The sequence below is a fragment of the Scyliorhinus torazame genome, chromosome 25, assembly GCF_047496885.1.
Source record: "Scyliorhinus torazame isolate Kashiwa2021f chromosome 25, sScyTor2.1, whole genome shotgun sequence".
Classification (NCBI taxonomy): Eukaryota; Metazoa; Chordata; class Chondrichthyes; order Carcharhiniformes; family Scyliorhinidae; genus Scyliorhinus; species Scyliorhinus torazame.
This window is the reverse complement of record NC_092731.1, coordinates 10,291,242-10,307,266: the sequence shown is the minus strand read 5'-3', so window position 1 is coordinate 10,307,266 and position 16,025 is coordinate 10,291,242. Positions and strand designations below refer to the sequence as shown.

Sequence of the window (16,025 nt, the reverse complement as noted above, 5' to 3'; positions counted from 1 at the left end):
TTCACACTGATCATCTCTCTCTCTTCACACTGATCATCTCTCTCTCTTCACATTGATCATCTCCCTCTCTTCACGCTGATCATCTCCCTCTCTTCACACTGATCATCTCTCCCTCTCTTCACGCTGATCATCTCCCTCTCTTCACGCTGATCATCCCTCCCTCTCTTCACACTGATCATCTCTCTCTCTTCACACTGATCATCCCTCCCTCTCTTCACACTGATCATCTCTCTCTCTTCACACTGATCATCTCTCTCTCTTCACACTGATCATCCCTCCCTCTCTTCACACTGATCATCTCTCTCTCTTCACACTGATCATCTCTCTCTCTTCACACTGATCATCACTCTCTCTTCACACTGATCATCTCTCTCTCTCTTCACACTGATCATCTCCCTCTCTTCACACTTATCATCTCTCTCTCTTCACACTGATCATCTCTCTCTCTTCACACTGATCATCCCTCCCTCTCTTCACACTGATCATCTCCCTCTCTTCACACTGATCATCTCTCTCTCTCTTCACACTGATCATCTCCCTCTCTTCACACTTATCATCTTTCTCTCTTCACACTGATCATCTCTCTCTCTTCACACTGATCATCTCTCTCTCTCTTCACACTGATCATCTCCCTCTCTTCACACTTATCATCTCTCTCTCTTCACACTGATCATCTCCCTCTCTTCACACTTATCATCTTTCTCTCTTCACACTGATCATCTCTCTCTCTTCACACTGATCATCTCTCTCTCTCTTCACACTGATCATCTCCCTCTCTTCACACTTATCATCTCTCTCTCTTCACACTGATCATCTCCCTCTCTTCACACTTATCATCTCTCTCTCTTCACACTGATCATCTCTCTCTCTTCACACTTATCATCTCCCTCTCTTCACACTTATCATCTCTCTCTCTTCACACTGACCATCTCCCTCTCTTCACACTGATCATCTCTCTCTCTTCACACTGATCATCTCCCTCTCTTCACACTGATCATCTCCCTCTCTTCACACTGATCATCTCTCTCTCTTCACACTGATCATCTCTCTCTCTTCACGCTGATCATCTCCCTCTCTTCACAATGATCATCTCCCTCTCTTCACAATGATCATCTCCCTCTCTTCACACTGATCATCTCCCTGTCTTCACACTGATCATCTCTCTCTCTTCACACTGATCATCTCTCTCTCTTCACACTGATCATCTCTCCCTCTCTTCACGCTGATCATCCCTCCCTCTCTTCACACTGATCATCTCTCTCTCTTCACACTGATCATCCCTCCCTCTCTTCACACTGATCATCTCTCTCTCTTCACACTGATCATCCCTCCCTCTCTTCACACTGATCATCTCCCTCTCTTCACACTGATCATCTCTCTCTCTTCACACTGATCATCACTCTCTCTTCACACTGATCATCTCTCTCTCTTCACAATGATCATCTCTCTCTCTTCACACTGATCATCTCTCTCTCTTCACGCTGATCATCTCCCTCTCTTCACTCTGATCATCTCTCTCTCTTCACACTGATCATCTCTCTCTCTTCACACTGATCATCTCTCTCTCTTCACACTGATCATCTCTCTCTCTTCACACTGATCATCTCCCTCTCTTCACACTGATCATCTCCCTCTCTTCACACTGATCATCTCTCTCTCTTCACACTGATCGTCTCCCTCTCTTCACACTGATCATCTCCCTCTCTTCACACTGATCATCTCTCTCTCTTCACACTGATCAGCTCTCTCTCTTCACACTGATCATCTCTCTCTCTTCACACTGATCATCTCCCTCTCTTCACACTGATCATCTCCCTCTCTTCACACTGATCATCTCTCTCTCTTCACACTGATCATCTCTCTCTCTTCACACTGATCATCTCTCTCTCTTCACACTGATCGTCTCCCTCTCTTCACACTGATCATCTCCCTCTCTTCACACTGATCATCTCTCTCTCTTCACACTGATCATCTCTCTCTCTTCACACTGATCATCTCTCTCTCTTCACACTGATCATCTCTCTCTCTTCACGCTGATCATCTCCCTCTCTTCACACTGATCATCTCTCTCTCTCTTCACACTGATCATCTCTCTCTCTTCACACTGATCATCTCTCTCTCTTCACACTGATCATCTCCCTCTCTTCACACTGATCATCTCCCTCTCTTCACACTGATCATCTCCCTCTCTTCCCACTGATCGTCTCCCTCTCTTCACACTGATCATCTCTTTCTCTTCACACTGATCATCTCTCTCTCTTCACACTGATCGTCTCCCTCTCTTCACACTGATCATCTCTCTCTCTTCACACTGATCATCTCCCTCTCTTCACACTGATCATCTCTCTCTCTTCACACTGATCATCTCTCTCTCTTCACACTGATCATCTCTCTCTCTTCACACTGATCATCTCTCTCTCTTCACGCTGATCATCTCCCTCTCTTCACACTGATCATCTCCCTCTCTTCACACTGATCATCTCTCTCTCTTCACACTGATCATCTCTCTCTCTTCACACTGATCATCTCTCTCTCTTCACACTGATCATCTCTCTCTCTTCACACTGATCATCTCTCTCTCTTCACACTGATCATCTCTCTCTCTTCACACTGATCATCTCTCTCTCTTCACACTGATCATCTCTCTCTCTTCACACTGATCATCTCCCTCTCTCCACACTGATCATCTCCCTCTCTTCACACTGATCATCTCTCTCTCTTCACACTGATCATCTCTCTCTCTTCACACTGATCATCTCTCTCTCTTCACACTGATCATCTCTCTCTCTTCACACTGATCATCTCCCTCTCTTCACACTGATCATCTCTCTCTCTTCACACTGATCATCTCTCTCTCTTCACACTGATTATCTCTCTCTCTTCACGCTGATCATCTCCCTCTCTTCACACTGATCATCTCCCTCTCTTCACACTGATCATCTCTCTCTCTTCACACTGATCATCTCTCTCTCTTCACACTGATCATCTCTCTCTCTCTTCACACTGATCATCTCTCTCTCTTCACTCTGATCATCTCCCTCTTCACACAGATCATCTCTCTCTCTTCACACTGATCATCTCTCTCTCTTTTCACACTGATCCTATCCGTCTCTTCACACTGATCATCTCTCTCTTCCTTCACACTGATCATCTCTCTCTCTTCACACTGATCATCTCTCTCTCTTTTCACACTGATCCTATCCGTCTCTTCACACTGATCATCTCTCTCTCTTCACACTGATCATCTCTCTCTCTCTTCACACTGATAATCTCTCTCTCTTCACACTGATCATCTCTCTCTCTTCACACTGGTCATCTCCCTCTCTTCACACTGATCATCTCTCTCTCTTCACACTGATCATCTCTCTCTCTTCACACTGATCATCTCCCTCTCTTCACACTGATAATCTCTCTCTCTTCACACTGATCATCTCTCTCTCTTCACACTGATCATCTCTCTCTCTTCACACTGATCATCTCTCTCTCTTTTCACACTGATCCTATCCATCTCTTCACACTGATCATCTCTCTCTCTTCACTCTGATCATCTCCCTCTTCACACAGATCATCTCCCTCTCTTCACACTGATCATCTCTCTCTTCACACTGATCATCTCTCTCTCTTCACACTGATCATCTCTCTCTCTTTTCACACTGATCCTATCCGTCTCTTCACACTGATCATCTCTCTCTCTTCACACTGATCATCTCTCTCTCTGCACACTGATCATCTCTCTCTCTTCACACTGATCATCTCTCTCTCTTCACTCTGATCATCTCCCTCTTCACACAGATCATCTCTCTCTCTGCACACTGATCATCTCTCTCTCTTCACACTGATCATTTCCCTCTCTTCACACTGATCATCTCTCTCTCTTCACACTGATCATCTCTCTCTCTTCACACAGATCATCTCCCTCTCTTCACACTGACCATCCCTCCCTCTCTGATTGCAATTTCATTTATTTTTATTTTTTCCAATTGAGGGACAATTCAGCATGCCCATTCCACCTGTCCTGCACACCTCTGGGTGCTGGAGGTGTGACCCCCGCAGACATTGCAATCCTATTTCAAATTAAATATCTGATCAGAATATATTTTCAGAATGACTTTATTTCTCCAGGACAATGGTGACTGCACTTCCCCAGTATCTGATTGGCTGGAAAGCTCCCTTGAGGTGACCGATGTGGTGCTATGAAAATGAAAGTCTTTTTCTAGTTGGAAAATGGATAATCTTCAATGTGGTAAAACTGCCGGAGAAGTGCAGAGAATTGGTTGGTGATGGGGGGTGGGGACATTTGTTTGCTACATTGCCCCAGACAGGCGTTTGTAACCATCTGATTTTCTGCTGGAAGTCTCATTCTGTGATGCTTTGCTGCAATATTCAATGCACCATTGCTGGTGGTACAAAGGTGCAGGAAGAGATGAGACAAAATGTCTTTGCACAGAGGGTTGTCGGAACCTGGAATCCGCAGGGGTTGGTTGGCTGGTTAAAGGAGGAACCATTGCCCCTTTCTTCAAGGCAGGAGCTTGCACAGTGGTTTGAACAACAGGAACACACGGGGTTACTGGAGAGTGAGAGTGAACATAGAACATAGATCATAGAACATACAGTGCAGATGGAGGCAATTCGGCCCATTGAGACTGTACCGACCCACTTAAGCCCTCACCTGCACCCTATCCCCGTAACCCAATAACCCCTCCTAACCTTTTTGGTCACTAAGGGCAATTTATCATGGCCAATCCACCTAACCTGCACGTCTTTGGACTGTGGAAGGAAACCGGAGCACCCGGAGGAAACCCACGCAGACACGGGGAGAACATGCAGACTCCGCACAGACAGTGACCCAGCGGGGAATCGAACCTGGGACCCTTGAGCTGTGAAGATCTAAAGTGGGACGAATGATCTTCATCCACAACGAAGTAAGCTGCACCAGGCATTTCCAAACTGTGCCTTCCCTGTGAGAAATTGAGCAACTGTATAATGTATAGATTTTAATACTTTTTCTTCAAATTGCCAAGCTCATTGTTAGGATCCTCAAGGAATCGGGCCCCTTTTAGGTGCTGAGATGGTCATCAAAACTTAAGCAGACCCCATAAAATGCAGTGGCTCATTCTGAGTGCAGAGGTGATTGGAATTGAGCTGCTTTTCAATTCAGCTTTGCTGGCTGTGCGGAATCTCCAGGCCCCTCCCTCCTTCATTCCCTCGTGGTTTTCTTTCTAACGTCATGTCATGAAAGCAGGGATGTATTCATTCCAGTAGAATTTACACAATGACATCAGGCGTTTACAAACCAATTGGTAGTGAGGGGGGGGGGGGGGGGAGCAATGGGTAGTGTGGGTGTGCGTCTGGTGTTGGGAGGACTATCCGTGTCTGTATGAGCGAGTGTGGCTGTCCAATAAAGAGATCAGCAGATCTGACTGAGCATTTATAATTATTTAAAACTCCAGTCTGAGTTTGAATTGAAATGCTTGGGAAGCTCATGTAAAACACTTGTTCAGAGGAGATTTGTAGCCTCTTGATTATTACGTTCATTATCAGCATGTTTCCTTCGATTATGGAAAATATCTGAGGTTGCAATGTGTTCATATCCCCCTTTTTAAAGCATTTTGCAGCATTGTTTTGCTGTAGTGTCTGATCTCTGACAGCAGATGTCAGGAGAGGACAATATTAAATCGACTAGTGACATCTAGCAGCAGGGATTGGGTATTGCAGCAGTGTGATATACACTTTACACTTAAGAAATGAGAAGCAATGGCTGCACTTTGAAATGAACGGTATCTTCAGCAGATCATTTTCGCTTGAGCCGCCTATCGAGAAACCGATCGCAGCCTTCATGGTATTCTACATCACACCATGTATCTCATGTTAATAAGGCAACTAATATCCACAATGTGGGTGAGACAGACATCCTACCATTTCCGTTGAGGGTAATGTTCACCTTGGCGAATATCTGCCCAGAGCAGATTTTAATTTTCACATTTTCCGAGATCTGGGTTGAAAAGTAAATTAAAAATGCAACTCTTATTTGTCATGTACAAAAGCTCTCTGACATTTAGCATTTTTTACCTTTCATGTAACATTACTAAATCCCTTTGAATATAGTACCGTTCATTCTCTTCTTAGGAAATTAATCATTATAGTGTTTTTATGTATATGTTTTGCTGGTTATTTGGTAGCAGCGAAGAGGTGACATTTTGGGAATAATTGTTTGTGATTCCACTGGGAATGAGGGAAAATTCAGGCAGAGAGACTTTGTCACTGCAAATGGGATTTCTCATTTCTGCTGGAACTGGGAGTTCTATCCTTGCCATTTGTCCACGGAGGATTTCACTCATTTGTTCCACATATTGCTGTTGTCCAACATGGCAATAGCTGTGATGAATGCCTCAAAATTTCCCAGGAGAGTAACGGGGCCTGGTAGCAAACCTCCTGTCCCACCACATCAGGCTCAGAATTTACTTCTGAAGGCTGGACTTTGGCCAAGGGCTTCACTGGGATTTGCAGCCATCGTGAGGCTGCTCTGGCCCCTTCAGGTTCCTCCTAGTATATCTCTGCACTCCCACAGCTGGGATGGTAGTTTGCTGTGTTGCCCCAGATATTCCCTTTCTGATTTATTGATTTATTGTCACATGTAACGAAGTACAGTAAAAAGTATTTTTCTGAGGCCAAGGGAATGTACATAGTAGGCAAAAATAATAATCGGCTGAGTACATTGACAAACAGTGATTGTTTACAGTGCAAAATAAGGGACAAACAAAGCAAATACATGAGCAAGAGCAGCATAAGGCGTTGTGAATAGTGCTCTTACAGGGAACAGATCAGTCCGAGGGGGAGTCGTTGAGGAGTCTAGTAGCTGTAGGGAAGAAGCTGTTCCTGTGTCTGGATGTGCGGGTTCAGACTTTTGAACCTTCTGCCTGATGGAAGGTACTGGAAGAAGGAAACGCCTGGGTGGGAGGGGTCTCTGACAATGCTATCTGCCTTTCTGAGGCAGCGAGAGGTGTTGACAGAATCAATGTGCAGTGGCAAGTTTGTGTGATGCGTTTGGGCTGAGTTCACCATACTCTGCAGTTTCTTGCGATCTTGGGCCGAGCAGTTGCCATACCAATGATGGTGGAACTCATGGTGGAACTTGCCTTGCAGACAGAGTGAGCGCTAAGGCAGGAAATGGGACGGAATTGGGGGGTGGATGTGGAGGGATGGGGGGCATTCCCTTCCTCTGTGTGAAACGTCACCCATAGCCCATCTGTTTCCACTCATGGGTTTATTGAGTTAGAGCTTCATGATGTTGTCTCAAACGAAGTTCTGAGTACTCTCCCTCTCCTCAAGATGCCTTCTTAAAGGGATCCCATTGCCAAGAACTCCCAAGGTCAGATATGACACCGCACACTGTAGGTAAAGTTTCCTCCAATGTGCCTCAGCCTTGGCAACTGTCAAAGTTCACACTAACACCTCAAGCCAACAGATTCGACTCAGTCTCCCAGCACAGATGCAGCTTTGCAAAGGACTTGGAGTTTCTCGCTTTCTGAAATCCACTTGTAAACACAATGTTGGTATCCAAAGCGACTAAAATCCAACACCCCATTCATTTGAAAGGTGATCTACTCTCTGCCTGACCTTCCTCAGTATGCTCAGCTAGATGATTATGCAATCCCTAGTACAAGAGTGCAATATCTGTCCTTTGCAACCAAACTCCTCACAATGTCTGCTACTGTAATCCTTGTTTCTCAGGACCCATAAGCAACAGTCCTCAAGTCTTTCCATCTCCCTTCCTCCTATAACCAGCAGCCTTTAACATGGAATATTGGAGGCATTGAGTCTCACATCAACTTTTCCACTTCTCAGGGCAGCACAGTGGCCCAGTGGTTAGCACAGCTGCCTCACGGCGCTGAGGTCCCAGGTTCAATCCTGGCTCAGGGTCACTGTCCGTGTGGAGTTTGCACATTTTCCCCGTGTCTGCGTGGGTCGTCCCCACAATCCAAAAATGTGCAGAGTTGGTGGATTGGCCACACGAAATTGCCCCTTAATTGGAAAAAATAATTGGGTAACCTAGATTTATTTTTAAAAAACTTTTCCACAAAGGGTTTGGTAAGATTCAGTTAGAGACCAATAATATTTTGTTTAAAGTAGGGTTTGAGATTCAAGACATTTGTTAAGCTACAGGATTCCATGCGGTGTTGAACAAACAAAAATAATCTTTACTCTGCAAGGTCAGAAACATAAAACAATTTACAATATCTGTCTTATACTCTAACATTCAGGGCTAATATGAACTACATGTGAATTAACAGGAAAATTGTGGTTGAACGTATATACCACATTGTACAATAAATGCCAAATGCAACCAAGTCAGAATCCATGGATTTCCCAACATCGCACTCAGACATCAGTACCACTGTGGGTCAACCAATCTCACTGACACTCTGTCACCTGCCTTCACCTTCAAAGATCTAACCTGGGAATTCTCTCTGAAAGACGCCCCAACTCGGAAGGCATGAATAATGGTCCACCTGCAGTGTTTCAATCTCATCTCCTGAGATTATGTTCCCCTGGATTCCCGAATCTGCAATCAAACACCGACGCACAAGCGCAATGTTGGATCTTTGGCCATGCGAAGCAGAACACTACCGCTCCAAAGTGGGTACCTTTGCCATTACTGTCCTCCAGCATGCAGTCACCAACCTACCACTGCCTTCTTGGACCTTCTCCTGAGCCTATTTTGATTACCAGGGCGTCGCTTGAGCCCTCTTCAATTGTCAGGGCTTCTCCTGAGCGCACTTCCCTTAAAGCCTGCCAACCACAACCCTGTTCCTACCAAGAGCTGCTTTTTTCATGCACAGGTGCGCTGGGCTGGTCCTCGGCCCAGAGAACTTAAAAAAGGCAGAACTGTGCGTATTCTGCACACTTCCTGTCTGCACACGCATGGAAGCTGAATCGTCTGGTGGGATTTGCGTTCCTGACCCCTTCCTCTCGAACGAGGTAAGTGTAGTTTTCAGAACACCTGTATGTATTTGGACAATTGACCTTGTTTCTTCACCCAGGCTTATTTTCATTGCTTGTTCAGGTGCTAATTTGTGACCAACCAGCGAAGCACATCCCAGAATCTTGAGTCAGTTGTAGAACCTGGATGAGTTTCCCAGATGTTACTGAAGAACGTGCACCTCAATCTTGCTCTAGTTATCTTTCCTTTCATTCCAACCCCTCTGGATCAAAATCATTTCCCTCACATCACTCTCACTCCTCTTGACAATCATTTTGAATCTGTGCTCTTTAGCTCGTGATGCTGTCTTAAGCGGGAACAGTTTCTCACTGTTTACCCTGTCCATGTCGCTCAGGACTTTGAATACCATTATCAAGTCTCCTCTCAGTTTTCTTTTCTCCCAAACTCTCCAATCTATCCTCATAACTACAGTTCTTTATCCCTGGAATCATTCTTGGGAATGTCCTCTGTACCCTTGCCAATGCCTTCAAATCCTTCCTGAAGTATGGCACCCAGAATAAAACCCAGGATACATACGCTGTATTTATTTATGTATTTATTTATTTATAATTTAGAGTACCAATTTTATTTTTGCTGCACTTCCTTCAGAGCTTCTCCCTTTATTTTACACTGTCTCTCCACATTCTTCCTCCCAAAAATGAATCACCTCACACTGATCTGCATTGAACATCATCTGCCACTTGTCTGCCCAATTCACCAGCATGTCTGTGTCCTTTTGAAGTTTAAGACTATCCTCATCGCAGTTGATAACATTTTCTTCGCATCATCTGCAAATTTTGAAATTATGTCCTGAAACCACGGCCGGGATTCTCCCCTACCCGGCGGGGCGGGGGGGTCCCGGCGGGATGGAGTGGCGTGAACCACTCCGGCGGCCAAGCCCTCACCTTGAAGGGCTAGGTCTGCGCCGTAGTGGTTGGCGCACCGTCGACCGGCAGGAAAGGCCTTTGACACCACGCCAGCCGGGGCCGAAAGGACGTAGCTGGGCGGCGGAAGTCCGCGCAGGCATGGGAGCGTCAGCGGCTGCTGACGTCATCCCCGCGCATGCGCGGGGGGGGGGCGTCACTTCCGCATCGGCCATCGCGGAGGCTGTGGCCGAGGCGGAAGGAAAAGAGTGCCCCCACAGCACAGGCCCGCCCGCGGATCGGTGGGCCCTGATTGCGGGCCAGGCCACGGTGGGGGCACCCCCCCGGCGCCTGATCGCCCCACGCACCCCCCCCCCCCCCCCAGGGACTCCGGAGCTCGCCCGCGTCGCCAGTCCCACCGGGAAGGTAGGTGGTTTGATTCACGTCGGCGGGACTGGCATGACAGTAGCGGGACTTTGGCCCATTGCAGGCCGTAGAATCGCCGGGGGGGGGGGCCCGCCGACCGGCGTGGTGCGATTCCCGCCCCCGCCGAATTTTCGGTGCCGGAGAATTCGGCGGGGGCGGGATTCACGCCCCCCCCCCCCCCCCCCCCCCCCGGCGATTCTCCGACCTGGCGGTGGGTCGGAGAATCCTGCCCCACAATCTAGCTCTTTAATATATATCAGGAGATGCAATGATCCCAAAACCGACCCCTGGGGAACTCCGCTGCAAATCTTCCTTCAACCTGAAAGACATCCATTCATCTCTCTGTCCTGTCACTCTCTCTGTCCTATCACTCTCTCTGTCCTATCACTCTCTCTGTCCTGTCACTCTCTCTGTCCTATCACTCTCTCTGTCCTGTCACTCTCTCTGTCCTATCACTCTCTCTGTCCTGTCACTCTCTCTGTCCTATCACTCTCTCTGTCCTATCACTCTCTGTCCTGTCACTCTCTCTGTCCTGTCACTCTCTCTGTCCTGTCACTCTCTCTGTCCTATCACACTCTGTCCTGTCACTCTCTCTGTCCTGTCACTCTCTCTGTCCTATCACTCTCTGTCCTGTCACTCTCTCTGTCCTGTCACTCTCTCTGTCCTATCACTCTCTCTGTCCTGTCACTCTCTCTGTCCTGTCACTCTCTCTGTCCTATCACTCTCTGTCCTGTCACTCTCTCTGTCCTATCACTCTCTCTGTCCTATCACTCTCTCTGTCCTATCACTCTCTCTGTCCGATCACTCTCTCTGTCCTGTCACTCTCTCTGTCCTGTCACTCTCTCTGTCCTGTCACTCTCTCTGTCCTATCACTCTCTCTGTCCTGTCACTCTCTCTGTCCTATCACTCTCTCTGTCCTGTCACTCTCTCTGTCCTGTCACTCTCTCTGTCCTATCACTCTCTGTCCTGTCACTCTCTCTGTCCTGTCACTCTCTCTGTCCTATCACTCTCTCTGTCCCTATCACTCTCTCTGTCCTATCACTCTCTGTCCTATCACTCTCTGTCCTATCACTCTCTCTGTCCTGTCACTCTCTCTGTCCTATCACTCTCTGTCCTGTCACTCTCTCTGTCCTGTCACTCTCTCTGTCCTGTCACTCTCTCTGTCCTATCACTCTCTCTGTCCTGTCACTCTCTCTGTCCTGTCACTCTCTCTGTCCTATCACTCTCTGTCCTGTCACTCTCTCTGTCCTGTCACTCTCTCTGTCCTGTCACTCTCTCTGTCCTATCACTCTCTCTGTCCTATCACTCTCTGTCTATCACTCTCTCTGTCCTGTCACTCTCTCTGTCCTATCACTCTCTCTGTCCTGTCACTCTCTCTGTCCTGTCACTCTCTCTGTCCTGTCACTCTCTCTGTCCTATCACTCTCTCTGTCCTATCACTCTCTCAGTCCTGTCACTCTCTCTGTCCTATCACTCTCTCTGTCCTGTCACTCTCTCTGTCCTGTCACTCTCTCTGTCCTATCACTCTCTCTGTCCTATCACTCTCTCTGTCCTGTCACTCTCTCTGTCCTGTCACTCTCTCTGTCCTGTCACTCTCTCTGTCCTATCACACTCTGTCCTGTCACTCTCTCTGTCCTGTCACTCTCTCTGTCCTGTCACTCTCTCTGTCCTATCACACTCTGTCCTGTCACTCTCTCTGTCCTGTCACTCTCTCTGTCCTATCACTCTCTCTGTCCTATCACTCTCTCTGTCCTATCACTCTCTCTGTCCTGTCACTCTCTCTGTCCTGTCACTCTCTCTGTCCTATCACACTCTGTCCTGTCACTCTCTCTGTCCTGTCACTCTCTCTGTCCTATCACACTCTGTCCTGTCACTCTCTCTGTCCTGTCACTCTCTCTGTCCTGTCACTCTCTCTGTCCTATCACACTCTGTCCTGTCACTCTCTCTGTCCTGTCACTCTCTCTGTCCTATCACACTCTGTCCTGTCACTCTCTCTGTCCTGTCACTCTCTCTGTCCGATCACTCTCTCTGTCCTATCACTCTCTCTGTCCTGTCACTCTCTCTGTCCTGTCACTCTCTCTGTCCTATCACTCTCTCTGTCCTGTCACTCTCTCTGTCCTGTCACTCTCTCTGTCCTATCACTCTCTCTGTCCTGTCACTCTCTCTGTCCTGTCACTCTCTCTGTCCTGTCACTCTCTCTGTCCTATCACTCTCTCTGTCCTGTCACTCTCTGTCCTATCACTCTCTCTGTCCTGTCACTCTCTCTGTCCTGTCACTCTCTCTGTCCTATCACTCTCTCTGTCCTGTCACTCTCTCTGTCCTATCACTCTCTCTGTCCTATCACTCTCTCTGTCCTGTCACTCTCTCTGTCCTATCACTCTCTCTGTCCTGTCACTCTCTCTGTCCTGTCACTCTCTCTGTCCTGTCACTCTCTCTGTCCTATCACTCTCTCTGTCCTATCACTCTCTCTGTCCTATCACTCTCTCTGTCCTATCACTCTCTCTGTCCTGTCACTCTCTCTGTCCTATCACTCTCTGTCCTATCACTCTCTCTGTCCTATCACTCTCTCTGTCCTATCACTCTCTCTGTCCTGTCACTCTCTCTGTCCTGTCACTCTCTCTGTCCTGTCACTCTCTCTGTCCTATCACTCTCTCTGTCCTATCACTCTCTCTGTCCTATCACTCTCTCTGTCCTGTCACTCTCTCTGTCCTATCACTCTCTGTCCTGTCACTCTCTCTGTCCTGTCACTCTCTCTGTCCTGTCACTCTCTGTCCTGTCACTCTCTCTGTCCTATCACTCTCTCTGTCCTATCACTCTCTGTCCTGTCACTCTCTCTGTCCTGTCACTCTCTCTGTCCTATCACTCTCTCTGTCCTATCACTCTCTCTGTCCTGTCACTCTCTCTGTCCTGTCACTCTCTCTGTCCTATCACTCTCTCTGTCCTATCACTCTCTCTGTCCTATCACTCTCTCTGTCCTGTCACTCTCTCTGTCCTATCACTCTCTCTGTCCTGTCACTCTCTCTGTCCTATCACTCTCTCTGTCCTGTCACTCTCTCTGTCCTGTCACTATCTCTGTCCTGTCACTCTCTCTGTCCTATCACTCTCTCTGTCCTGTCACTCTCTCTGTCCTATCACTCTCTGTCCTATCACTCTCTGTCCTATCGCTCTCTCTGTCCTGTCACTCTCTCTGTCCTGTCACTCTCTCTGTCCTGTCACTCTCTCTGTCCTGTCACTCTCTCTGTCCTATCACTCTCTCTGTCCTATCGCTCTCTCTGTCCTGTCACTCTCTCTGTCCTGTCACTCTCTCTGTCCTATCACTCTCTCTGTCCTATCACTCTCTCTGTCCTGTCACTCTCTCTGTCCTGTCACTCTCTGTCCTATCACTCTCTCTGTCCTGTCACTCTCTCTGTCCTGTCACTCTCTCTGTCCTGTCACTCTCTGTCCTATCACTCTCTCTGTCCTGTCACTCTCTCTGTCCTGTCACTCTCTCTGTCCTATCACTCTCTCTGTCCTATCACTCTCTCTGTCCTGTCACTCTCTCTGTCCTATCACTCTCTCTGTCCTATCACTCTCTCTGTCCTGTCACTCTCTCTGTCCTGTCACTCTCTCTGTCCTGTCACTCTCTCTGTCCTATCACTCTCTCTGTCCTGTCACTCTCTCTGTCCTGTCACTCTCTGTCCTATCACTCTCTCTGTCCTATCACTCTCTCTGTCCTGTCACTCTCTCTGTCCTATCACTCTCTCTGTCCTATCACTCTCTGTCCTATCACTCTCTCTGTCCTATCACTCTCTGTCCTATCACTCTCTCTGTCCTATCACTCTCTCTGTCCTATCACTCTCTATGTCCTATCACTCTCTCTGTCCTATCACTCTCTCTGTCCTGTCACTCTCTCTGTCCTGTCACTCTCTCTGTCCTATCACTCTCTCTGTCCTGTCACTCTCTCTGTCCTGTCACTCTCTCTGTCCTATCACTCTCTCTGTCCTATCACTCTCTCTGTCCTGTCACTCTCTCTGTCCTGTCACTCTCTCTGTCCTGTCACTCTCTCTGTCCTGTCACTCTCTCTGTCCTATCACTCTCTCTGTCCTATCACTCTCTCTGTCCTGTCACTCTCTCTGTCCTATCACTCTCTCTGTCCTGTCACTCTCTCTGTCCTGTCACTATCTCTGTCCTGTCACTCTCTCTGTCCTGTCACTCTCTCTGTCCTGTCACTCTCTCTGTCCTGTCACTCTCTCTGTCCTGTCACTCTCTCTGTCCTGTCACTCTCTCTGTCCTATCACTCTCTCTGTCCTATCACTCTCTCTGTCCTATCACTCTCTCTGTCCTATCACTCTCTCTGTCCTGTCACTCTCTCTGTCCTGTCACTCTCTCTGTCCTATCACTCTCTCTGTCCTATCACTCTCTCGGTCCTGTCACTCTCTCTGTCCTGTCACTCTCTCTGTCCTGTCACTCTCTCTGTCCTGTCACTCTCTCTGTCCTATCACTCTCTCTGTCCTGTCACTCTCTCTGTCCTATCACTCTCTGTCCTGTCACTCTCTCTGTCCTATCACTGTCTCTGTCCTATCACTGTCTCTGTCCTGTCACTCTCTCTGTCCTATCACTCTCTCTGTCCTATCACTCTCTCTGTCCTATCACTCTCTCTGTCCTGTCACTCTCTCTGTCCTGTCACTATCTCTGTCCTGTCACTCTCTCTGTCCTGTCACTCTCTCTGTCCTATCACTCTCTCTGTCCTATCACTCTCTCTGTCCTGTCACTCTCTCTGTCCTATCACTCTCTCTGTCCTGTCACTCTCTCTGTCCTATCAATCTCTCTGTCCTGTCACTCTCTCTGTCTGTCACTCTCTCTGTCCTGTCACTCTCTCTGTCCTGTCACTCTCTCTGTCCTATCACTCTCTCTGTCCTGTCACTCTCTCTGTCCTGTCACTCTCTCTGTCCTGTCACTCTCTCTGTCCTTTCACTCTCTGTCTATCAATCTCTGTCCTATCACTCTCTCTGTCCTATCACTCTCTCTGTCCTGTCACTCTCTCTGTCCTATCACTCTCTCTGTCCTATCACTCTCTCTGTCCTGTCACTCTCTCTGTCCTGTCACTCTCTCTGTCCTATCACTCTCTCTGTCCTGTCACTCTCTCTGTCCTGTCACTCTCTCTGTCCTGTCACTCTCTCCGTCCTGTCACTCTCTCTGTCCTGTCACTCTCTGTCCTGTCACTCTCTCTGTCCTGTCACTCTCTCTGTCCTGTCACTATCTCTGTCCTATCACTCTCTCTGTCCTATCACTCTCTCTGTCCTGTCACTCTCTCTGTCCTATCACTCTCTCTGTCCTGTCACTCTCTCTGTCCTATCACTCTCTGTCCTGTCACTCTCTCTGTCCTGTCACTCTCTCTGTCCTGTCACTCTCTCTGTCCTGTCACTCTCTCTGTCCTATCACTCTCTCTGGCCTGTCACTCTCTCTGTCCTGTCACTCTCTCTGTCCTATCACTCTCTCTGTCCTATCACTCTCTCTGTCCTATCACTCTCTCTGTCCTATCACTCTCTCTGTCCTGTCACTCTCTCTGTCCTATCACTTTCTCTGTCCTATCACTATCTCTGTCCTGTCACTCTCTCTGTCCTGTCACTCTCTCTGTCCTATCACTCTCTCTGTCCTATCACTCTCTCTGTCCTATCACTCTCTCTGTCCTATCACTCTCTCTGTCCTGTCACTCTCTCTGTCCTATCACTCTCTCTGTCCTATCACTATCTCTGTCCTGTCACTCTCTCTGTCCTG

General features: G+C 47.9%; 1 protein-coding gene across 3 annotated transcripts in view; it reads left to right on the top strand.

The window, feature by feature from the left end:
* The window catches only part of LOC140402307 (SPARC-related modular calcium-binding protein 1-like), a 300,157-nt gene that overhangs the window by 166,627 nt on the left and 117,505 nt on the right, over positions 1 to 16,025 (top strand). Inside the window, exon 1 of one of the 3 annotated variants that reach the window (XM_072489987.1) lies at positions 4,736 to 4,922. The exons of the other annotated variants lie outside the window; for them this stretch is intronic. Coding sequence (XP_072346088.1) covers positions 4,902 to 4,922 — 21 coding nt within the window. The 5' untranslated portion in view covers positions 4,736 to 4,901. Of the gene's footprint in view, positions 1 to 4,735; positions 4,923 to 16,025 lie in introns of those variants that run through there. 3 annotated transcript variants of the gene reach the window in all.